Source organism: Columba livia, chromosome 17, assembly GCF_036013475.1.
Source record: "Columba livia isolate bColLiv1 breed racing homer chromosome 17, bColLiv1.pat.W.v2, whole genome shotgun sequence".
NCBI lineage: Eukaryota > Metazoa > Chordata > Aves > Columbiformes > Columbidae > Columba > Columba livia.
In genome coordinates, this window is record NC_088618.1 from 12,424,437 (window position 1) to 12,449,626 (window position 25,190).

At 53.4% G+C, this 25,190-nt stretch overlaps 2 protein-coding genes across 5 annotated transcripts in view; both read right to left on the reverse strand.

Moving 5' to 3' along the window:
* NOS1 (nitric oxide synthase 1) overlaps positions 1-16,416 on the reverse strand; it is an 82,629-nt gene extending 66,213 nt beyond the window's left edge. The window contains exon 1 of one of the 3 annotated variants that reach the window (XM_065033862.1): positions 16,397-16,416. The gene's annotated coding sequence lies outside the window, so the exon portion shown is untranslated. Of the gene's footprint in view, positions 1-11,640; positions 11,784-14,379; positions 14,512-16,396 lie in introns of those variants that run through there. The other 2 variants (XM_021288185.2, XM_065033861.1) reach the window with 2 other exon arrangements.
* Positions 16,417-20,116: 3,700 nt separating this feature from the next.
* The window catches only part of KSR2 (kinase suppressor of ras 2), an 88,187-nt gene continuing 83,113 nt past the window's right edge, over positions 20,117-25,190 (reverse strand). For both annotated transcript variants that reach the window (XM_065033865.1, XM_065033863.1), the window contains one exon: positions 20,117-24,982. In XM_065033865.1, coding sequence (XP_064889937.1) covers positions 24,976-24,982 — 7 coding nt within the window. In that variant the 3' untranslated portion in view covers positions 20,117-24,975. The remainder of the gene's footprint in view (positions 24,983-25,190) is intronic.

Genomic DNA, 25,190 nt, shown 5'->3' on the forward strand with positions numbered 1-25,190 from the left:
GACCCCACTAACGAGGGGGAATTAGGGCTGAGCAGCTCATTGGTGTCACCTGCAAGAGCTTCCTTAGCACCCAATCCCTGAGCAGGGCTGATGTTGGATCTAATAGGGTTGATGGAGACTTTGCCTGTGGTTGAAACCATCCCTGGTGTTTCCTTGTGAGATCCCTGGTGCCACAAGGATTTCAGTCCAAATCTCAGTGTCTTGCTCATTCCAGCCACCTGGGACCCATTTTCATACAAATCACAACATCTTATTCTTGAAGTCTCAACCCTTCTATTACACTGGGTCAAAATTAGCCGGATTTGTTAGGATGGGGTAGATGGATAAACACAGCACATCTGGATAAAACTGTTTCCTTAGGAAAGTGGTACCAAAGGTACCCCTTTAAAAACAAGAAAAACCAACTCCCCAAACCTTCTAGAGTTTTGGTGCTGTTGGAGAAGGGAAATTGTGCCTGTGTTTAAAAGCTGGAGGATCTCCACTTCTCAATATCTCCAGTGGGTGATGATAACTCCAGCAAGGGTGGCATCGCTACCCCCAAAACTCAAACCAGCTGCTTTTGGGGGTTAAAATCTGTTTTCCTCCCTCTTTAGCTGGCGTTCCCCTCCCAGGCTGGGCCATGGGTAAGTCCCAGCAAGGAGAGGTTTCCTGATGGGCTCACACAGCCCAGTCTTGAGATCCTGCCCAGTTTGTTGAGGGAAAAGGTGAAATCCCAGGAAATCCTGGCTCTCCATGCCAGGGCAACACTGGAGGGGCCCTGACTGCTTTCATGTCCAGGCTCCCGCCTTCCCCGCTGTGTTTTAACATGCTTTGACTCTTACGAGACGACTTGGTTAAGTGTGGATTAAATTGATTGCTGCGATGTTAACATCTGACCTCGGGTTTAGCCGGCAGCAGCGATGCGCTTTAGGGCTTTACCTAACGAGCTTGTGGATATCCTCGCTGTTCCGTGCCGCTTTGTGCGGAGCCGGGTGGTGATTTATCCGCTGGCCGCCAGGTCACGGCTGTGGGACTCGCTGCTCTGCAGCTCTCCAGCTCCATCTGCTTGAGCTTCTGCTCCCAGCCCAGCTCTGGACCTGATGGGTCCCACCCTGTTGCCAAAGCAGGGGATGTGAGGTCCCAGTGGGAGTAGTGCCACCATCACCCTCAGGCTCTTTCAAAGGCCACTGTGGCACAGGGGACAGTCCCTTGGCCATCAGGCCGCTAGCAGAAGCCCTTTGGCCATAGAAGTTGGGTTGTGGTGTTGACTCTTCAAGACTTTACCACTGTCCCCAGTGCCACCAGTGCATGTCAGATGGGTTGAATCCTCCTCTCACCTCACCACTAAACAGTAAAGAGCCCAAGCAGGAGAATGGAGACCTGCAGGTTTTGTCCCTGCGTTGGTAAAGCAGGACAGACCAAGCCCCATCACACCCATCTCCATCCCAGCAACATTTCCTGCTCTGCGAGACCGATATCGAATGGTTGTGGGCCAGGAAGGAGCACAGGTCCTCAGAAGGTACCAGGAGAGCTGGCAGCCAAAACGCTCCGATTTTTACCTTATTTTTAGCAAGTTTATTTTCTTCTCCTTCATTTGAGGGAGGCATTTGCAGCAAGAGCAGCTGATGGCCTGGAAACAGGCTGTGAGTTAGGAGCAGGAGGCACATGTCCATGCGGCCCAAGCGGAAGCTTTGTGGCTAAAAACATAGAGAACAGGGCAAACAGCCCAGCAAATGAAGAAACCACTTTGGATCTGTGAAGCACTACCCCGTGAAATGCTTGAAAACAACCACCCGTCTCACCAATCCCCATTCGATCAAGGGGGAAACTGAGGCACAGAAGGGGCCAGGGTCAGCCAGCAAATTTGCAGCACTCTGGGAGCAAATTTCAAAGCAAAAAATAATCAGATCAAAGCACTTTTCTTTCTCCTCACCTGCCTGCTAGATGAGAGACAGGGCTTGGGGTTTTCATTGGGGGCTGAAGTACCATCAGGAATCCCTGGAGCAGGGGACGGCTGGAAAACACTTGCTCAAAGCATCAACCATGGCTGGCGAAACCCAGCCTGGGACTTGGCAAACCAAGAGCTTCTGTTTGCCATTCAGACAGGAATAAATTAGAGAGGCAGACACTCGGAAAGAAAAGAAAAATCCCACAAGCAAGATCAAGCAAGAAAAGAGCTGTTGCGAAACACCAAGTTGCAGCAGGCGGATATCTTTGGGCTGCATCAAAAGCTTCCAGCCCCAAACTGGTCCCCAGCAGAGAGACCGCACTGGAGCAAGCAATGGAGCGGAGAGCCCAGCCCTGCCCCAGGGGAGGCTGGCTGCTCATTCTGGGGTGAAATGAGGCCAATTTGGGACATTCAGGAGCACCTGCATGCAAGCTGATGGAGGAGGAGGGGAGGGACGTGGTGTTGGCAGAGGCTGTGGTTGCACCAGTTGCACTACTGGTGGCTGACCCAGTGACCAAGGTCGCACTAGTCCTGTACCCAGGTGTGTCCCCTGTGCCACCCAAATGTCACTTCTGCCACCAATGCCACCCCTGGGGGCTCAGCAGTGGGGACTCCCACCTTGTTGGGGAGCAAAGGGTCACACCAGTGCTCCCCAGAGCCCCTCGCTGGGAGCAAGAGGAGCTGTTTGAATCAGAAACACCTTGTCTTATGGATTTTGGGAGGGCAGCTCTTCCCAGGGAAGGGGTATTTGATGCAGCTGTCCCCACGTGTCCCTGGGGGAGCAACTGTCCCCATCTGCTGGCACAGCATGGGGACAGTGGTCCAGCAGGAACAGTGGATGGTCTTTGAGCTCATGGCAGCTTCCACCACAGGTTTTCACAAAAAAAAACATGCTTTTTACAGGTCATCTCTGCCCTGGCTTCACCCCAGCCAAAGTACCAGGGCTGCAGTGACACTGGTGTCCCACTGCCAAACTGGGACAGGACTGGTGCTGAGCTGCCCCAGCCCAAAGCATCCCTCCCTGCAGACTCTGCCTGCAAATACACCCCTGAGACCTCCTGGGGCAGAGCTGGAGGCTGCTGGCTTGTCCCCCTTGTAGCTAAAAGTCAGAGCAAAACACACCTTGCATGCTCCTTGGTTGAAATTCAGCTGCCCTACAAAGAAATCACTGTCTTTCTAAGGTGTGTTTTCTCCCTGCAGCCTGTTTCCCCTTCCCTGCTGGTTCGTAAAGAAGTCTCTCTCACCTTCGCTGAATTTTGGAGTGACATCTCAACCTCAAATGTGTTTTTTCTTGCTCTCAGGGTCCTATCAACCCCCTGTAGAGGAGGACAGGGCAGCCGATTGTCCTGAGCTGCAGCAACCCAGCACATCTGAGAGCTCTTCACATCTTCAATACCATCAAGATGGATGGAGCCTGAGACAGGCTTCCCCCTCCCCTTCTTCTCTCTATTTTTTTCTTCCCCCCCGAACTTCTATTCCCACTGGCCAAGAACATTTAGTCTGGCCGGGAAAAGGAAATCTCATTACAGAATTACGGCTCATTTAGCAGGTCCCACTGGAAGCCCTGCAATAACCACTGGCTTCCTAACAGGATTAGCCAGGGGCTGAACCTCCCCATCTCGCTGCCGTCGGCTCCGCTCCCCACCATGACTCGAGGACCCCAGAAAACCCCGAGCAGCCCTGGGAAGCCAAGATACAGCTGGACAAGGAGAAGGAAAGATCAAGAAGAGCCAAAGACCGAGGCTTTGTGAACATGTGCACTGCTAGCAGAGGTTTGAGCAGATGTTATCCCAGGCTCTCCAGCTACAAATCCCACTTTTTTCCAGCTTCAAATCCCACTTTGTTTTGCTTTCTTGGCCTCTTCCAGCCTGATGGCTCATTCTCACTCAATGGTGCATGTTGAAGGAGAAGCACAAGCAAGGTATCGGAGTAATGCAAGTTCTGCCACAGCATCTAATGGGGCATACCCTGTGTGCTACACCTGAACCAGTACCGAGATGCTTGTCTAAGTTGGCTGAGGGTCCTTCTGATGTCAGTCTTGGAGTCTACATGGACATTAAGGTTTTCAATTGGCATCACATTGCACAGTAACATGTTTTCTCAGATCAGCTCTCTGTCATTAAGAGGGTTTAGAACAAATAATTCAGAGGAGAAGCTCAAGAAAGAAGCCAAGTTATGAGGGGCCACCAGAACAGCCGAGATCAGGTTTTGCCTTCAGTGATGCTGAAATCTCTTTGCTTCTCCCATCCCTTCCCCCACTCAATACCAGGAAGACGTGGTGAAAGAGCAATAAATTGTGTATGAAACCACCTCTGTGATTTCACAGGGGTGAACATCTGCCTCTCGTCACAAATGTGCTTCCAGCCTTTCATTACCACACCAGTCTGTACATGGAGAGAAAGCCAACGCTGTCCCTAGCAGCAGCTGCAGAGATGTCGGGCTGAGGATGGCAAATCCAGCTTTCCCAACCCAGCCTGGAGCCGGCAGCACGCTTGGCAAAGCAGGAACATTGCAAAACACTTCTGCCTACAATGACCGATGAAGACGATGGGAATTGTCTCAGTGGCATCACTCCAAGTGTTACCTTGGAAAGAAGGAGTGTGAAACATGGGAAGGATTTGCCAGGTTTGCCTTCACTTGGAGCCAGGAGAGGTGACACAGCTTTGGTCTCACCAAAAGTAAGAAGCAGGAAACTGGGTTAACCAAGTTTGCCAAGACTCTGCTTTCACCTACTTTACTCCAGCACATATCTACCCGACCTTATTCCATCACACATCTGCTGCAGGGAGCTTTGGCCATGTCGGAGCCCACACCAACAACCATAGGGTGCAGTCCTGCAGATGCCCAGATCCTCTGGGACTGTAACCTGCTCTGGTCCTTCTCCAGTGAGGGGTGGGAGCCCTGGACAGGCTGAGACAGTTGGGGTGTTCAGATGGAGAAGCTCCAGGGAGACCTTATTGCAGCCTTTCTGTACTTAGAAAGGGCTGATAAGAAAGATGGGGACAGACTTTTGAGCAGGGCCTGTTGTGATAGGACAAAGGGTGATGGTTTTAAACTAAAGGAGGGAGATTCAGGCTGGACATGAGGAAGAAATTGTTGCCCCTGAGGGTGGTGAGAGCCTGGCCCAGGTTGGCCAGAGAGGTGGTGGATGAACCATCCCTGGAGACATCCCAGGCCAGGCTGGACGGGGCTCTGAGCAACCTGAGCTGGTGAAGATGTCCCTGCTCATGGCAGGGGTGGCACTGGGGGAGCTGGGAATGTCTTTCCAACCCAAACTGTTCTGTGATTCTATGGAAGGTGTTGGAGCCCATCACAGCCCCACCTCCAGCCATGTCTCTCCTCTCTGACAGCACAAGGAGCCCAGAACATTGACTCCCAACTTTGATGCTCCAAATGAGCTGAGGTGGCTGAGAAACATCATTATACTGAAGGAAATAAAAGGTCACATAGGGTTGTTTTTTCAAGACAGAGCACCGCATTCCTGTCCCCACAGCTCCCACGCTGTTCCAGCTCCCCCAGCAGAGGTTTCCATCATTAACAAATTTTTGTCTACAGGTGAAGGGATGCGGTGGCCTTCATACCGCTGCTAACGAAGCTGCGTGGGCAGTGGTTAAATGCTGGGGGTCAGGTAGCAGCAGCAAGTGGAGGTTTGTGTTCACAGGGCGAGGGATGCTCCCACCAAGGTGCTGGGGACATCATGGGTTTTGCGCAACCAGCCCGGTGACAAAGCACAAGGCGAAGAGAAAAGCTGTGGGAAGCGAGGAGGGAGGGATGATGCAGAGCCGGCAGTAGGAAAAGTTTCGCTCAGGCACGCACTGTGTAATTCAGTTTGCAGCGTCTCGCTGAAGCCAAGGATTGAGTAAGAGGCCAAAAGGGATGAGGCGGTGATGTGGCTAATGAGAATATGCAGGCTGGAATCATCCCTGCTGGCGAGAGCACCCAGCAGAAGTGTGAACCCCCTTTCCACCAGCCTCGGATCACTGGGAACACAGGGGGATGACAGATGAGCTCTGTCTGTCAGTCTGTCTGTCCTGGGTACTGGCAGTGAGGGGCAGAGGATGGGCAGGGGGACGCACCACTTGTGCAGGGATGCTCTCGCTCCCTCAGTGCAGAAATTGCCATTGTACTAGTTCCTGCAGCTTTTGGGAGGATTGTTTAGCCCATTTTGGCTGCGGATGGAGCTGGCGCAGAGGTGTGAACACTCTGCCTTCCTCTGAGCATCATCACCCTTCCCAGCATTGCTCCCTACCACTGCTGTGCAGGACAGAAAAGTGACTTGGAGAGCTGGGAATGAAGAAGTCTGACTTTCTAACATAACCATGTACAACATCCAACAGCATCAGTCACCACAGAGGAGATACGGGGCCTGAGCTGGGAAACCTGTTCGGCAGCAAGTCTTGCTACAGCTACACCCCATACCCTGCCTAACGCTTCACCCCACCCTCTTTGCCATTTTCTCTCTCTTCTTTGTTTGTTTGGCCATCCAAGCATTTCTCAGCAGAAACAGGGTCTGGCAGCCCCAAAACTTTCCCTGGGGAAGAAGTTCTGGCATCCAGCGGCCAAGTCAGGAGATTCTGGAAAGCTGCTCTGAGCCTGTCTCATCTCAGGACTTGACATATCACCGCTGTCCATTTCCCTTCCCAAGGAAATCTGATTTGGTCCAAAGTTTATAGTTTCAGTGACCTAATCCCAGCATAGTTGTTCCTGTTTCCCTTTAATTTACTGCCACAGCTTGTATTAATTGACGTATTGCAGAGGGCTCGAGCCAAGCTAATTGTTTTAGAAAAAGAAAATAAAAAGAAAAAAAAAAAGAAAGAAAGGGAGATGTGAGGTCCCTTAGTGGATTACAAAGGTATTGGAATGGGGAACCGGCAGCCACCAGAAAACCACAATAGCTCCAAAGAGGAGAGGTGGAAGCTGTCCAGGCTGCTGCTCGCAAGATGCCGTCATGCTCCCTGCGAACAGAAATATCTTCCCTGGGCTGACCTTGAGGAGAGAGGCAAGGTGAGGGAGAGGAGGGCTGGGATGGCCAATCTGCTCCGCTGGGGCTGCCGTCACCCCCTGTCTCTGTCCTCGCCCAAGGATGCTGCTGTCGCTGGGTGATGCTCGGGATCACAGGAGTGTCCCAAGGGCAGGACAAAGGCAAATGTCACCCATTGTCCAGCAAGAGTGATCTAGGGAACCTCAGCCTGCTCAGCTTGTCTGAAAAGGGGATGGAGAGAATCCTCCTATGATGGACAAGAGGGCCATTTGGAACTGCCAGCAGGGATTTGTCGGGTATAAATCATGGCCAATGGACCAGATCACCTTACTGGGCGAGATGATGGGCTCTGTGGACCAAGGCAAAGCAGTGCAAGCTGCGTAACTTCACTTTAGTGAGGCCTTTGACATGATCTCCTGTAGTATCATAGAATCACAGAATCATTTTGGTTGAAAAAGCACCTCTAGCTCATCGAGTCCAACCGTTCCTCCACCCCTGGCACTGCCCCATGTCCTGAGAACCTCATGTCCGTCTGTCCAGCCCTCCAGGGATGGTGACTCCAGCACTGCCCTGGGCAGCCTGTTCCAATGCCCCACAGCCCTTTGGGGGAGAAATTGTTCCCCACATCCAACCTCAACCTCCCCTGGTGCAACTTGAGTCCATATGTTGCATCCCCCCAGCTGGACCCCAACACCCTCCAAACCACAACACCGTCCCATTAAAGTTTTCCAGGCAAGAAACTTGTTCCTTGTTGTTTTCCCGAATAAAATCACCCCGCTTTGCATAAATCAGCCCCGGCTCTTTCGGCGTCGCTCTCATGGAGAGGTTGATTTATTCGGGAACAACACAGGGAGTTTCCAGATTAACACTAATTGCTCTCCCAAATTACTTAATAGTTTAAATTGCAGTCCTCTCTTTGGAAATCATCTCAGACAGTTCAATAAAAAACTATCAGTGGAGAGACAACTGCAAATTGATAAAGTCTTCGAGACGCGGCTAATATCATTGCTGTCTGGCAAATTTATTCATCTGAAACAAAACGAGGAGGATAAACACCCTCACTCGGTGAGGAAGACACCGCCTGCTACTGAGTTGCTCAAATTTCTCTTCCAGAGATGCTCTTATTACTTGGAGAGAACCGCAACACACCTGAAACAAGGCAGCCGAGTGGGGCGCTGGCGAATAAACAGCACCCGCCTTTTCATGGCAGAGAAAAAACAAGATTTTAAAAAAAATAACAATAATGATAATAAAAATAATAATACAGCAAATGCTTGGGCTGGTTGTGGTGGAGACAGGGGCTGGTGCTGCCCTCGGGGGGGTTCTGGGATGCAGGAGCTGGCTGGCAGGCACCGAGCTCCTGCGGGCTTGAAATTGTCACCCAGGAGGGGACGGGAAAACTTGTTTCATTTTGGCCTTTTCCCAATTTCCCAGCCCCTCCGGGGGCAGGAGGTGCAATGTGGCTGGTGGGGGGGAAAGGGGAGGCCAGGGCAGGGCTGGGCTGGAGGGAAAGGCAGATGTGTTGTGGGGTGATCAGCATCCTTGCACTGTGGGGAAAAAGGGGGCTGCTGGAGACACAACCCGGGCAAAGAGCTTTAAAACAGCCTAAAGGCGCAGGACCAAAAGTGCAGGTGCAAAGGAAGCATGAGGGTGGTTTGGGGAGGTGCAGAGAAGGACAGACACCACCAGCACACTGGGAGCATCCCCTCCACTGTGCAATATTTTGGGGCTCACTGGGAGCATCCCCTCCACCCTGCAATATTTTGGTGCTCACTGGGAGCATCCCCTCCACTGTGCAATATTTTGGGGCTTACTGGGAGCATCCTCCCCACCCTGCAATATTTGGGGGCTCACTGGGAGCATCATCTCTGTCATGAAATAATTTGGGCTCACTGAGAGCATCCAAATATTTTGGGGCCACAGTGCAGCCCGGGAAGACATGTAACCTGGGTCAGGGAGGGCCTCAGCACCAGCACAGTGATGGCCAGACTGGGGTGACCCCACTTACCGACAGCCCCCCAGGACCCTGCACACCCCCTCCCACCCAGTCAAGCTCCCACTCCTCCCCATGGCACATGGTCGCCTTCCCTGGGGTCAAGAGAGTTGCTCATTTCCTCTGGTGTTATATACATTTCTGGAAGGTTTGGCCAGAGGGTGGTGGGGAAAACAGGGTCTTTGCTGACACTGGTTGATGGGCAAGTGGTTCAGACCCATCTGCCTGTGACAAAAACCATTTCCACGCCAGGTACCCTCTGCTCCCTGGCACAGAGCATCACAGTGTAAATCACAGCAAGACACTGCTCAGTGGGTCACAGAGCGGGCTTAGATGCAACATTCTCAAAGAAGAGAGAAAAAACAAACCAGTTATTTCCCCGGAGAGCGGTACGGGAGCGAGGGGGTTACGAGGAGCCGCGGCCCAGCACGGTGCCAAGAGCCACAGGGATTTGAGAGAAAGCCCGGCCGATGGCTGCCATCTGCTCCTGGCACCTCGTGCCACCGCCGGAGCCCAAAAGCACACGGGTGCACGGAGCAAACAAACAGCAGCCAGCCCTGCTCCTGCCACAGCCGCCCCGAAGCAGGGGGAAGGTGCAGGCAGCAGGGGCAGAGCTGGGCACCAAGAAGCAGCAGCACAGTCATAACATCATAAAATAGTTTGGGTTAGAAGGGACCTTCAAAGCCCATTCAGTCCAACCCCCTGCCATCAGCAGGGACATCTTCAGCCAGATCAGGCTGCCAAACTGCCGAAGCCCTTTGGGGTGTTCAAAGGGCTGCGAAACATCACCCACGTCAGTGGCTTCACAGCTGGGGGCACATCCCCTTGTCCCTCATGGGGTGGCTGGGGAGGCAGCAGGAGGGATGGGGATCTGTGGGGTCCCCAAGGATGCACTGACAGCATCAGTTCCCTGCGCTATGGCAACCAAAACACCTATGCCAAAAGATAACCTCGGGCAGGGACTCATTCTCCCGAGGACACGCGGAAGCTCCTGGGGTGCAGCCGACCGGGGTGACATGGCGACGGAACCCACGCTAAAGGGCACGGTGACCCGCGGGGACATGACTTTGATACCCCCCTGTGCAGGGAACAGCGGCGTTGAGATCCATCTCCATCCCTCCGGGAACGTGTCCAAGGGAACCAGCTTGGCAAAGCAGCCAATTAAAGCAAGAAACGGGCAAACGGCGAGCGCCGGCACACGGCCTCCGGTGGCCTCTGAGCCGCGGGGGAGAGCGGCCGAGTTTCCTGACCCACATCCCAACACCCCCCGGGGCTGAAAGAAAGAAAAACCCTTTAAAAAAAATAAAGTCTCATTCATCATTCAGCCTCTGTTTGTTTTCTGCACTCCACTAAGCTCAAACAAGCAAAACAGATTAGCTGGGCTCATTTGTTTCCTACTTAATTACACCTCTTCGGCGCTGATGTAATATTTCAAGATTTGGGTTGCTAAGGCTGAAAATCCACCTGCCCCCTCCCACACCCACCTTGGCTTTTCATTCCCATCATGAAAAAGCCCAGATGGTTTTTTGGGTTTTTTTTTTTGTAAAAAAAGCCCCTCTAATTATTGAGGAATTCAATGCTCTGAATACAGAAGCTGCCAGTGAGCGCTCAGGTTGTCAGAAGCAGATGGACGACAACTCCAGCTTTTGATCACAGTCTCCGAATCCCTCCCCAAAAATCAAGGAGAAGCGTGTGTGGGGGGTGGGTAAGGACCCCACATCTGCAGCCGCACACAGCCCCGGATAACTTCAGTCATTTCCCCCCCCCAGCTCAGAATTGCTTTGGCATCAATAGGACTTCCCAGGAAGCCGGAGCAGCTGCGTGCCGACGCGGTTTGCAGGATGAGGCTCTTGCTGGATGGGGGAAGAAGCTCACGCCTCCCTGCAAAAGCTGCTGCACAGGCTGGGGGAGCTCCCCCCCACCCCCAGCTGCTTTTATTCCTCCAGACCCCACAGCCACCCCTCTGTGCCCCACATCACTTCGCCCATGTGCTGAAAATTTGCTGTGGTTAATCAAAGCAGAGCACACCTCACCAGCCCGTGGCATGGAGGAGAAGCTAAAGGTCCCAAAAGATGCACATGTGGGGGATTTTTAGGCTTCTAGTGTATAAAATGATGCTACAGACCCCAACCCACTGACCCGCTGAGCTGAAGGAGCTGCCGATCTCCTGCTCCAGCCAAAGGGATGGTGACAACATCACCAGCCCCCACCCACCCTGCAAAGGCCAAACATAAAATGATTTTGGTTGGAAAAGCCCCTCAAGGTCAAGAATCCAACCATTAACCCAGCCCTGGCACTGCCCCATGTCCTGAGAACCTCATGTCCGTCTGTCCAACCCTCCAGGGATGGTGACTCCAGCACTGCCCTGGGCAGCCTGTTCCAATGTCCCACAGCCCTTTGGGGAAGAAATTGTTCCCCACATTCAACCTCGACCTCCCCTGGCGCAACTTGAGGCCGTTTCCTCTGCTCCTGGCGCTTGTTCCATGGGAGAAGGGATGTAACAAGTGATGCATGTGGAGAGTTGGAGACAAGAAGTGATCCCTCCTGGGCTAAGGGAACATCAGGAGATGGGGAGGTGGGGACAAGCTGACCACAACAATCCCATCCTGAACAAACCGTGGTGTCCCCATGCTTGGAAACCTCCCAGCTGGGTGGGAGGAAGACATTCACCCCCCCCCCAACCACTCAGATCCACCCCCATCCTCCCCCCACCCACCCCACAGGTGTCCCCATCCTTACTTGTGTCCGCAGAGCTCTGGGCATCATGCCCCGCTCACCCCCGCCGCAGATGCCGCTTGGCCGAGGCCCCCACTGTCCCCCCCGCGGGGTTTCAACCCCAAAAGCAAGAGCAAACAAAAGGCACAGACCGACTCCATCGCTCCGGAGCCGTCCGAAGGGCTTTGCTGGCGGTGGAGCGGGCGGGGGGGGGAATGGGGGAGCTGCGGGGGGGCTGCGTGCATGGTGCTGAGCCGGCTGCGCGGCCACAAACAGCTTCCCACGGTGGCATTCACCCTAAGCGGGGCCCTGCGGTGTCCCTGTCCCCCACCCAGGGCATGGCCGGTGCCTCCCAGGACTCACGCTGCCCATCACCCCAACCAGGGTGTCCCCTTGGGCTCCCCAGGGCTGGGACGAGGTGGGGACATTGCTCCTGGTTTTAGGTGACCAAAATACCCACGGACTGTCTGCAGCAACAACCGGCAGCTGATGGAGGAGTTTGGTTATTCAATAACTTTTAACCTCCCTACGTGGAAGCCGCCTAATGGCACAAGCTGTGGGGTTTTATTTCAGCCAGTTTTCAGGCATTTAGTGGTTTGGGGTCTGTCTCTCCCTCAGAACAACTGGTAAGGTTGGAAAAGAGGGTAAGAGCGAGAGCAAGCAACAGATTTAGGTTCAAAACATGCAATTAATGGGAAAAAAATAAGAAGGAGAAAGCCCAGCAGACCCTGGGTGCTGTAGAAACAGGCTGTATGTCCCTCCTGGGCACACGTGAATGGGGACCAGGACCTTCCCCTCTGCAAAATGCTCTTTGCAGAGCAGGACAAGTCACAGACTCAGGGACAAGGCTGTTTCCACACCACAGCAAGGGTCTTTTTGCCTTAGACCAGAGGAATTACATATGTGTATAAGGAAGGAGCTGGTTTGTTAGCCCAACCCCAGCAGAGCAGGCAAGGAGCTCTCGTCCTTGACGCAGCAGTGGGGTTTTGTTTAAACTTCACCTTCCCGGCTCGATCGGGAGATAACGGGTCTTTCTGGGCATCTTGAAGGGGTTTGCATTGATTTTTTTCTCAGCTACAAAGCAAGGGAGAGCAGAAAGGTGCACACAGGCTCCTTGCAGCGGTTCCAGCCCCTGCGTGATGCAAAGTCAGGTGTGACCAGAGAATTAGGATGCATCCAAGAGTTGCTACATTAATTAAACCAGTGCTTCAAGACTAAATAATCAGCAAGGACACTATTGTCTTCTCTGCCCTCCAGTCTCCCCATCCAGCATCTGACCAGCTATGGGAGAGCTGCACCTTGATTCAGGATCAGGTCTGTCTGCTGCAAAGCTCCTGAGCTTCCCCAGCTTGGCCAGTGCAGAGGAAATTTGCTATTTTCTTTAAATTTAAGAGACTTTAACCCCAAGCAAGAGCCCTCCAGCCCTGAGCAGGGAGGGGTGCACTTGAACCTGACTTTGCACCATGGCTGAGGCTCTCTTGCCCAGAAGCCTCAGCTCAACCCCAAGGAACCCAAACCTTGTAAAAATCAAAATAGTTCTGAAAGCATCCTGCCCTGCTTGCTGTCAACACCTAGTGAGCAGGTCCCTGCTGCACTTCACATGAGCCCTTCCCATCCCAAGGTGACTCAGATGCTGCTCTCGAGAGCAGGGGTGTTCTGCTGCACGTCCTCCCATTGCTCACCCTTCACCAGCAAAACCCCGCTTTGATCTGGCTGTGAGCAATTTAACCCAGTGTTTTCCTTCTCCAAAGCTGGTGAGTCCCATTTGCTCTGCACCAGGGACAGTTTACCAACAAGTCTCCATGCAAAATACTTCTGAGAGCAGAGGCATTGGGGCAGAGGCATTGGGGCAATTCAGTGTTTCTGCCTTTACATCCCCAGCTCCAGGTTCCCAGGAGAAGCAGAATCCATCCCTGCCCATCAACCGGCTTCACAGAAACAAGGTGGGGACAGGTGAAAATGGTGCTGTGCACCCATATAGAGGAAAAATTTATAATTGACTAAAGGCATTGAGAGAAGGGGCTTGGACACCTCCAGCAGAACAGGAGATCTGGAGGGATGCAGCATGGGCAGCAGCTCCTGCAGTAGAAGTTGTTATTTTATCAGCCTTCCAAACATTTGCAGGCAAACCCTTTGCTTTCCCCAATTTATTTCCAAAGGCAACAGGGTTTTGAGCCTCTGCAACAGTTTTTATAGAAACATTTTGGTTGGAAAGCCCCTCAAGATCATCGAGTCCAACCGTTAACCCAGCCCTGGCACTGCCCCATGTCCTGAGAACCTCATGTCCGTCTGTCCAACCCTCCAGGGATGGTGACTCCAGCACTGCCCTGGGCAGCCTGTTCCAATGCCCCACAGCCCTTTGGGGAAGAAATTGTTCCCCAGATCCAACCTCAACCTCCCCTGGCGCAACTTGAGGCCGTTTCCTCTGCTCCTGGCGCTTGTTCCTGGGGAGCAGAGCCCGACCCCCCTGGCTCCAAGCTCCTTTCAGGCAGTTCAGAGATCAGAAGGTCTCCCCTCAGCTCCTGTTCTCCAGCTGAACCCCCAGGTCCCTCAGCTGCTCCCATCACACTTGTGCTCCAGACCAGTTTCTTTATCCTTCATCCGCCCCTTTAGGAGCTGGACATGACCTTCCCAGCCATTCAGCCTCCAAATTCCCCCCCTTAATAAGCACAACAGACACCCCAGCACACATCCCCACAGCAGAGCCCCATTCAGCATCACCCAGCCCAGGGTCTCAACCCATCACCATGTCCCCTCGCTCACCGCTGGGTCCAGGGACAGTCCCTGTGTTGTTCCCCTGGGAAAAGCAGTCCCACGGTGCTCCCCAGGAGGCTGAGTCTGCACCCACCAGGTGTGGGCAACCAGCACCCAGGGGCCCTTCTCCTGCCAGATGCATTGTATTTAAGGTGTGGGAGAAAATGCAAATAATGGGGCAATTTATTTTCCTTCCAGCACCCAGGGCAGGTTTGCTCCAAGACAAGCCCAGGGGCAGGACCTGGGGGAAACCACCAAGAGCATTTACCCAGCTGCAGAACAAGGCATCCCCAAGGCCAAAACCTTCTCCTTCCCAGCACCGTGACTGCCCAAAGCCTCCCCCCATCCCTATGGATGTGGGGAGCAAATGGGAATCACAATGTGTAGGCTACAAAACCAATGCAGAGCCAGGGCACCAGTGTGGATGTGCTGCTGTAAATACAAAATGAACTCAGAAGCAGCCAAACAACATGTTGGGTTTTTGGGGCTCCAGATAGGGAAAAGGGACCTGTCGCCATGGGGTAGGATGCTATGGGCTAAATCCAGCAGCAAATTCCACCCCATGCAATGGGTGAGCAAGGAGCCATACCCAACCAGGATGCTGGAAAAGGGTTGCATGGAGCAAGCAGCTGAAAAGAAGAGAACGTTAGATTCTAACAAAGCAAGCAGCACGGCCAGGCTGAGGAAAGACCTGCTGTTCAGCAAACAACTTTCCCACACACATGCAGTTGCAAACGTTATCACTCATCGGATTTGCAGGCCTGAAAATAGCCGGTAGCGGGTGAAACCCAACCCGGGCTTGGCCGCCGTGGTGGCACCGCTCAAATCGTAGCGTCCACGAGCCTGGGGGTGACTGTCCCCTCCCACATCCCTCCCATCACAGGTTAGCAGCCAAGGCCACCAGAGCCTGGTGCTGCAACATCAACTCTATGGTGCCAGCAGCGACAGGGCGACAGACGGTCCCCAAGCTTGGGCCATCCCCAGGTGCCTGTGGCCACAGCAGCCAGCAAACCCAGTGCTGCAAAAGCCCCCAAGATAAGAAGGTATTTATGGAGCATGATTTTCTAAGAGACCTTTACAAATCCCCTCACAGAATCACAGATGGTTTGTGTTGAAGGGCCCTCCCCAGCTCCCCAGTGCCCCCCCTGCCATGAGCAGGGACATCTTCACCAGCTCAGGTTGCTCAGAGCCCCGTCCAGCCTGGCCTGGGATGTCTCCAGGGATGGTTCATCCACCACCTCTCTGGCCAACCTGGGCCAGGCTCTCACCACCCTCAGGGCAACAATTTCTTCCTCACATCTCACCTGAACAGCCCATGAGCTTATAGAGTTGCTACATGACCTGGTATGACAACATGTTATATATATATATATATGTATATATATATATATGTTCCAGGCATTCCCCTGCCCTGGCTGTGCAGGGGGTGATGTGGGCAGAAGCACTTGCTTTCATGCTTAGGGTCAAAAAATGGGGCTGCTGGCAGAGGAGGAAGGGAGGAGAGGCCGAAGGCTCACCCCCAGTATCAGGTTGTTGGGCTGTTTCTCTCCACCAGCTGGAAATGGGGACGTGGTGTCACCAGGTACCACAGAGCATCCCTGTCCCATGGCTGCCCCTAGGATCAGGGGCACAGGGTCTTCCACTTACCCGCTGGAGACCTGCAGTGATGCTCAGAACCCCGACATGCCCAAACACATCACCCCGTGCCCCGGAGGGACGATTTCTCCTCCAGCTCTCTAGGTGCCAGCTGCCTAAATGTCACCCAGGTGAGCACAGCCCTCCCGGTGCCCCGGCACAAACTCAGGGCTGCAGGCTTGTTGCCCAGGGGGACCATCAGCACTGTGGTCCCACTTCTACACCATGGGGACCTCACAGAGCACCCAAGAGCAAGTGGGGGCCCTGACACCCCCCACCCACCCCAGCCCAGGATTTGCAGCACAGACACAGAAAACCACCCTGTCCCAGTAAAGCACAGAATAAATAAGTAGCTGTGAGGCACAGGAAAGCCTTCAGCCTGTTTTTCTACCTGGTGCTGCTGAGGATGCGGCTCTTTAACCCTCAGGGGAAGCTGCAGGTGCAAAGTTTAGGGTGAAAAAGCAGGGAATTGGGAATTGCTGCTCCTTCTCAGTGCTTCCAGGAGGAAAGGGTCCTGTGCTGGGAGCCAGGCGGGAGCTCACATTGTGTCTCTGGGCACAGGGCAAGGCAGGGGCTCAGGTTTCTGTCCCAGAGAGCAGCATAAAAATAGAGGTGAGGAAAGGGAATCTGCTGAGTAACGGGACAGCAGGGACAGCGGGGCTGGGGCAGCCCCTTCCCCAGCAGCTGCGTGGGGAGAATGGAAACCCCAGGGCAAAGCACAGCAGGGAAGCCGGGCAGCTCCCTTATAGCCCTGGCTGGCATTAATCCTGCTAACGAGCTGGGTCTTTCTGCAAAGCGGGATCAGCTCTGCTCCAGCTAAGAGCAGCAATCCTGTTAAAGGGTGGGTGGTCATGACAGAAGCGGCTAATTAGTCCATGCATCGTTAGCTGCCTGTCCAGGACTCCCCACAGCCCCCGGGATGCTCTCGGGGATATCTGTGATGGAGCAGGCTCTGGCTGTCCCAGTGTGTCCTCCTGGAGCAGGACAGCCCTTGATGAGTTAATCAAGCCCTAACAAAGGGCTGGAGCTGGGCTTTATTCCCCAGCCTGTGCCCACACATGTGTCACCCAGGCAGGACCCCCCAAGTCCCTGCTGGGGTGGCTGTGGGAGGCTCAGCTCACCCCCTAGAAGGGACCAGCCCTGTGCTGCAGCAGCAAGGGCTCATCGAGGCTCCTGAGAAAGTCTGGGTGAGCCTGGGGAGGAAACATAAATTACAGGAGCTGAACAATACCCCATTGTGGGGCACTGCCACAGCCCCCCTGTGCCAGGGCAGCACCAGCCTGCAAGGGACCGGCACCAGCAGGACGGTCCAGGCCAGCGATGCAGAACCCCCACTAGCCCCATTCTGACTCTGGCTGCATTAGCTGGCAGCGTTTTTCCTGCTCTGCAAACCCCCCCGGACCCCCCCAGTGCGATGCTGGGATGGGTGAGAGCACTGGCTGGGGCCACCACCGGTTCTCGCCCCCCAAGCTCAGGGCTCGGCTCCTTGCCAGGGTTTTTTTCACTCAGTTCTGCTGGTGCAGAGCGGGGAGGGGAACCCAAACCTGCTGGCAGCCAACCCGGCCTGGAGCCATCCCTGAGGTGACAACGCAGTCCCCGGGGCCAGCAGCGGCTCATGGCCAGCATGCAGCTCTAACAGCTGGGTGCTGCAGCTTGGTGCTCACATATCTGATTGTTTTTTAAGTTTAAGTCAATAAAAAGCTTCAGCATGTGCTTTATTTTAGGGGCAGACAGGGAACTGTTGCAGTAGGACAAGGGGTGATGGTTTTATACTAAAGGAGGGAGATTCAGGCTGGACATGAGGAAGAAATTGTTGCCCTGAGGATGGTGAGAGCCTGGCCCAGGTTGGCCAGAGAGGTGGTGGATGAACCATCCCTGGAGACATCCCAGGCCAGGCTGGACGGGGTTCTGAGCAACCTGAGCTGGTGAAGATGTCCCTGCTCATGGCAGGGGGGGCACTGGGGAGCTGGGAAGGGCCCTCAAACCCAAACTATTCTGTGATTCTGTGAAGATACACGTGTGCAAAACCCCATTTGTCCAGAGAGAAGGTGGGTCACCCAAGAAGTACCTGGGACATGTGGGAACAGCTCTGAAGCCACCACGCCAGCGAAAACACAAATGTCCCCTGCTGCTCTTCTCCACCAACACTACTGACCCCAAAAGAGTCTGTAGCCCAAAGCAAACCACTCCGTTTGCAGACTGTACCCCTGCACACCAGCTGGGGGGCTGCACCCCCGTTGTGCCGATGCCACTGGCACCCAGTCCCGGGTGGGAGCAAAGCCCCCCCTGAGTCCACATGGGCCCTCCCGGGAGCAGTGGCAGGAGGGCTGGAAATGACGTCCTGGGGGTTCAGCTCCTCTTTCAATCCCTGCGTTTATTCTTTCCCTGTGAAATATTAATGGCTTGTGATTCATCAACGGCAAGGAGATTACAGACACGTGTACGTATTCATGTGGCTCTCCCATACACACGCGTGCATATATATATGCAGATATATATTCAGAGGAGCCTGTAATCCACCATAGCTATTGTTCAGGCTGTTTTGGGGATATATTGCACATTTATCCCAGCCTGGTGCTGGCATCTCATTAGCCACAAAGCCAGGAGTGAGCTTGGCATCCCTGAGCTGGGCTCGGCATCCCTGAGCTGGGCTCAGCAGGGGCTCAGCGCTGCCACCATCGTTTCATTTAGCAGTTTTGTCCCTCGAGCACTGGAACAACCAGTGCTAACCAGTGACACTCCAGACTAGTGGGAGCCTTCCAGATTTACACCCAGGGAACCGCCAGCAGAGTTTAACCCCCTGTTTATTGCACATACGGAGAGATGGTCACACTGCGATGTAGCCATCATCCCATTTGGCTTGCAAGGCAGTGGGGGGTTGGAAAAGTCCCCAGCATGGTGAGGGCACCTCTTTACCCCCAAATCTCCTTGTTTCTGGCTGCTTTGGGAGCTCTGTGCCCTATCACAGTAGCCCCATTCCATCCGGCCCCGCCTTCCCCATCCCTTCCAGGAAAATCCCCCGGCTGGCCCCGCTGCTGCTCCCTGCTCGGGATGAGCCTGGTCTAATTGCTCCCCGGCTCCTGCAGGCTTTGGAAGATGAAAAGCCCTCGACAGGAGAAGTGTTGAGTGTTCATGGTTTATTAATGGCGAGCCATCATTATTTTACCTTTCAAGTGATAGCGAGGAGGGAAGGGGGGCCAGGGGGAAGCACCATGAACCTTCCCCAACTTTCTTCTCCGTCTCCTGCCATCGGGTACCACAAGCGAACGCCACAGCTGCTGCTTCCAATGGGCTGTTTTACAAATTTATGGTGCACCCCCAGTAAAACAGCATGAGGGAAGCAAACAAATAAAGTGGCAGATGCGAGGAACCTCCAGTGCTTCATCACCAGGCTCAGCCGTCCCCGTGGGGACCCGTCTGTGGAGAAGCATCCCCCCGGCACACCCCAGCACCAACCCCTCCGCCCAGCAGAGATTTATCCTCTGACTACCCCATAATTTTCCCAGTTGCCATGTTTTCGGCTGCCACGTTTCCCATCCAAACGTGAATTATTGTTCCCAAAGGGCTGACACCATGGAGAGAGAAACAAAGAGGGTTCGGCAGTGCCTTGTCTTCCCCTGAGCATCCCTGGATGAGATGCTGATGGAGGAGAGTGGTTCAGACCCCCCCATGGACAAATATTCCCCATCGCTAGGATGCAGAGCAAGCAGAGGGCAGGGGACACAGAGCAGCACGGGGGGGCAATGGTTTTCAAAGGTGGGGGTTTTTTGGCGTGTTTTTCTTCTTTTTTTTATTGGCATAAATAATTCATACACTGTCACCTCACCAAACACTGCACGAGAAACCACGGGAACAAATGGCGATCCATTTCTGCAGGTCACAGAGCTTCGCACCCAGTCAGACAGCTGAAATTATAAATACTTTCTTCAAGTGTAGAAAACGTTATAAATGTTACTGTACAAATTTACATCGGGGAGATCCATCGTGCTCTTCTCAGCGATTTTTTTGTTGTTGGTTCGTGGGTGATATTGGTGGGTTTTTTTGCACCAGAATCAACTGTTCTTTTCCAGTGACAAGAGTTTTGCAACAACGACAACAAAATATATATATATATCTTTATGTATATATTTATAAAAAGAAAAGGGAAAGAGGAAAAGGGAAATGAAAGTCAGCTCATTCTGCAACAGTCAGAACTAACACAGAGAAAACAAAGCAGGCCACCAAGTTCAGTTTGAAACTGTACAGGATTTAGAGCTCGTTATATATGTATATATCTATATACATACATATAGAGATATGTATATATATTTATATATACCTTATGTACAAGAAAATGTAACAGCATACTTTACAGGGACCAGAAATTAAGAAGGCTTTTGCAGCTGACCAAGCTTCCCGAAGAATCGCTATTGGCAAAAATAAAAAGATTAAAATAAATTAAAATAAATAAGTGGTGAAGAAAGGAGGAAGGAAAGCGAAGGTGCCCAGTGGAGCGCCAGCCCACGGTGGGCTCGACCCAGGGCTCCCTGCGGCACTCGGGGGTGCAGACGGTGTCGCCAAGACACCCCCCTTCACCTTGGCATGGCCAAAGAGACCAAGTAGGCACCGACCCTTCCATGGCATCTACCAAAGGTTGGGCAGCTCCTCCACCTCCAGGACATTCATTTCTGTCTTAAACCCAGCAGAACCTGCTCATCTTGGCTCCTGCTGTGGCCAAGTACCACGTCAGACCTCATCACCCCGGGAACCACCCGGCTGGTTGTGGCTCAGCAAGGATTTGGGTAATTTGCAGGGAAAGGTGGGGAGAAAAAGCAGAAGCAGGACCAGGGAATATAATTTAGCAGCCAAAGGAGGACATGGTGCTACGGGGCTGTGCAGCACCAGCCTTTCCATCACCACCCAGCCCCACACAGCATTGAAATGCTGGAAAAAATCCTCCAGGCAGCAGCGAGGTCAGGGGCTGGGGAGCTCGGGGAAGAGCTTCGGAGGGTGACCGAAAGGATAGAGCAGCTGAGAGCTGGAGAATGGGGCCAGAGAGCACCACTGGGGCTGCTCTGCTGCCAGAGCCCAGGGATGCAAAATAATGGAACCATTTTGGTTGGAAAAGCCCCTCAAGATCATCGAGTCCAACCGTTAACCCAGCCCTGGCACTGCCCCATGTCCTGAGAACCTCATGTCCGTCTGTCCAACCCTCCAGGGATGGTGACTCCAGCACTGCCCTGGGCAGCCTGTTCCAATGTCCCACAGCCCTTTGGGGAAGAAATTGTTCCCAGATCCAACCTCAACCTCCCTTGGCGCAACTTGAGGCTGTTTCCTCTGCTCCTGGCGCTTGTTCCTGGGGAGCAGAGCCCGACCCCCCCTGGCTCCTTTCAGGCAGTTCAGAGATCAGAAGGTCTCCCCTCAGCTCCTGTTCTCCAGCTGAACTCCCCAGGTCCCTCAGCCGCTCCCATCACAATTGTGCTCCAACCCCTTGCCCATCTACCCAGGGTTGGGGATGATTCTCTATATCTCAAGCTGCTGCTCAAAATATCAGTGGGCTAAAAGTGGCTCCACTCTCACCCGGCACAGCTGGAAATAGCCCCCGTGTCTCCTCTGGCTCCCACAGCTAAACTGAGCTGCCGGATGGACCTTCTCACTCCTTCGGATCTCCTATTAGAGGGCATTGTGGAGAGCTTCTCCCACATTCTCTCCCTGCTGAAGGGCTGGATATTTTTAAACTAAGGAAAAGAAAAACCCTCACAAAGCTGGAGTCAAAAAAACAAGAAAAAAGTAACAAAAATAAAAAGTAAGATTTGTCGGTTTGCTTTTTTTTAATAATTAAGACTTTCAAAAATAAGAAGGCATGATGCAAATAACACGGCTGCATAAACAACCGTTGCTGCGCTGAATGGAAGGGAAGGAGCTGCTCTTCTGAGCTAATTTATGATAAATGCAGGGCAGCTATTTTTCCATCGATACTATTGTGCGATGGCTCTGCTTGTAGCCTGGCTGAGACGTTATGGTGAGGAAACGGGGGGAGAAGGAGGAGGGAGATGAGGGAAGAGTTGGCGAGATTTGTTGGCTCTAGGAGCAGTTGGCTCCTTTCAGATGCCCAAAAACCAGGGCAGCAACACTTGGCCAAAGCTGATGGAGAGCACCCCATGCTCCTGGTGACGACCTGACACCGTAGAGTCACCAAACTAACGGGTTCATCAGTTCACTTGTTTCCTTGAGTCTCCGCCGATAAAATAGAGTAGGTGTCTGCCAACAGCTGGCAAGACCCCATGGGGAGATAGGTCAAGGTAGAATCATAGAATCATTTTGGTTGGAAATGCCCCTCAAGATCATTGAGTCCAACTGTTCCCCCACCCCTGGCACTGCCCCATGTCTCTGAGAACCTCATCTCCGTCTGTCCAACCCTCCAGGGATGGTGACTCCAGCACTGCCCTGGGCAGCCTGTTCCAATGCCCCACAGCCCTTTGGGGAAGAAATTGTTCCCCACATCCAACCTCAACCTCCCCTGGCGCAACTTGAGGCCATTTCCTCTTGTCTTATCACTGGCTACTTGGGAGAAGAGACCAACACCGTCCATGCTCCAACCTCCTTTCAGGCAGTTGTAGAGAGTTAACGTGAGCCTTTCCAGGCAAGCGGAGGACTTGGGGCACAGAGAGCAAACCCACAAGTCTTTAAAGCTGGACATTGTTCCTTAAACCACACATCTGCACAACATCTACCAGGCTACATATCTTTGCCACCCCTGGTGCTGAGCATCATCCACAGTATCACCTCATTCATCCTCCCAAGAAGTTCCACTTGCTACTGCTCTCCTGGGAAGTTCACACCTACTTAGAAACTAAAGCCACCAAGTGAGAAGGACACCACCTTTCTACAGCAATTGCTCCATCTGAATGTGGTTTGGGGACTGGTGATTTCATGGTGTGACCTCCCCGTGCCTCCCTGGCAGCTGAGACCACTGGCAATGGGGTTGTCCTACCTCTCACAGACCCCAGGACCACGGCAGGTGAAGGCATCGGTGAAAACTCAGAGAGTCTCTGAGGCTTTAGTGCAACGTTTATGGCACACGTGTGCACATGCGCAGAGGATGAGGAGGGAAGGGGTGGGATGGGGAGGACAGGCAGCAGAGGACTTCACTGGGGTAGGATGAAGAAGCTGGTTTGTGTTAGCGAAGGAAGAGGTGCGATGTGGAGGAGGCAGAGGGTGAGAAGCAATGGAGCATCCTTTGGGATGAGGATGATGCAGCATCACACCCAGGGGACCCCAACCCACCCGGTGCAGGGGACAATTAGCACAAACGAGGGCTCAGCCTGCCCTGGCTCGCTCGTCCCGCTTGGCCTCAGCATCAAAAGCAGATGTGGGTGATCCTCCTCATTCCCACTTTGTGCAAAACATCTTAGAGCGAGATGCGACCACACAGCACAAAAAGTGCCCCAAAAGCATCACCAGGAGATGCATCCAGAGCGACCCCAGAGGCCAAACTCACCCCCCTGCTCCTGCCCACCTCCACTTTTATGCATATGCACGTGCGCACATTTTAAGAAATAAAAGCACCTTCTTACACACCCCCACAATTAAAGTAACATCTCCCCCTAGCAGCAATTAGGTTTCTAATCTTCATTTACTTATGCTAAAGTGGTTCAAACGTCAGTGAGAGGGAGTTAGAGGAGCAGCAAATAAACCAGGGCTGGTTAAGTTTGCAGAGCCTCATCATGTCTCCAAATTAAAGCTAACTTAGACTGCGATTGAATTATTCAGGATGGTTCCTGTCAAGCAATTATGCTCAATAAAGGCCTGAAAACGCAATTTGCTATCGTCTGTCGCTTGACAACTCATCTAACGGGCTCAGGGGCCCGTTCGAGCCAAGGGGGAGAGGGAAATACCAGCACGTGGCGATATTCAGATGGCAATACCAACTCTGAGATGCTGCCCAAAGAGCATCTTTTGGGGGGAAATCTGGGATTTGGCTGATGGAAGATGAAGATGCAGGGAAAAGTGGTCCTGGGGACAGCTGCTTGGGATGCTGAGACGGCCCCGGCTCCCATGCATGGGGCTGGGAAGGGAGACGCTGACTTTGTACAACCAGAGCCCATCCACATCCCCGGCAACGAGCCCAGGGAAGAAAGTGGGAGCAGGGAAGGACCCCAACATCAGCCAGTCCTGCTCTTCCTGGCCCCAAAGCAACCCCATTTTGGCATTGCCTTTGGGAGCGAGGGTCAAAGCCAAGAGCAACGCCACGCCACGGGGGAGCGAGAGGGAACGGCTCACTGATTAGATGTGCTAAATTAACAGGAATGTAGAGATGCGCCCTGGTGAGAGGGAGACCGGGGTGGGGGACATAAGTGGGTATGGCCGGGAGGTAGAGAAGCCACTTGTGAAAGGTCAGCGCTGCCCGTGACGGGGCTGCCGAGGCACCGGGGGAGCTGGACTCCTCCAGCTCTGGCTCTGCAGATGCATTTCCCCGCAGGTGGCAGCTAATAGCAGCGGCACTCCCTGGCCCCCAGCAGGCTCCAGCGCTAAACTCATGAATCAGCAACATTTCCCCCTTTTTTCATTAAAAATAATAATAATAATAATAATAGTAATAAAGGAAACAAAATAAACCCATCGAGAATCAAAAAACAACCCCTCCCCAAGTGAGCATCAGGTGCACTGACTGTGCTGATGGGGATCAGAGGAGCCCTGGGGTGACACTGAAGCCACGGGCCACCCCTACTTGAGGGGAATCGGCCCAAGATCTGACCCCGTGTTCATGTGAAACCGCCCGCTGTCCCCATCCCACCGCAGCCGGGTGCCCCGGGGCTTGGCTGCCAGCTCGGCTCCTTGCAGAGGCTCCGCAGGGTGAAACATTGCGGCATTGTCCTCATCCTGCCGTCAGCCCGCGGCGCCCGCTGCTCCTCCATAGCGTGGGGTAGGAAGTGGAGAGGAAGAGTAGAACCGCAGGGGGATAAAGGCACCGTCCCTTAACTCCTCCTGTCACAGCCTGGAAGTGACAAAATATCACAGAGTCAGTGCTGGGCACTTTGTCCCACTGCACTGGGGGATTCTGCAGGGCAGCCCATGGCAAAAAGCCTCCCTGAATGGCTCTGCCATGGGCGTGGCCCCAAACGAAGCCGTGCACCTTCTCAGCAGTCTGGTTTGGTTTTCCTGGCGCTGGCAGCTCTCAGGTTTAGCATTGTCTAGAGGGGTAA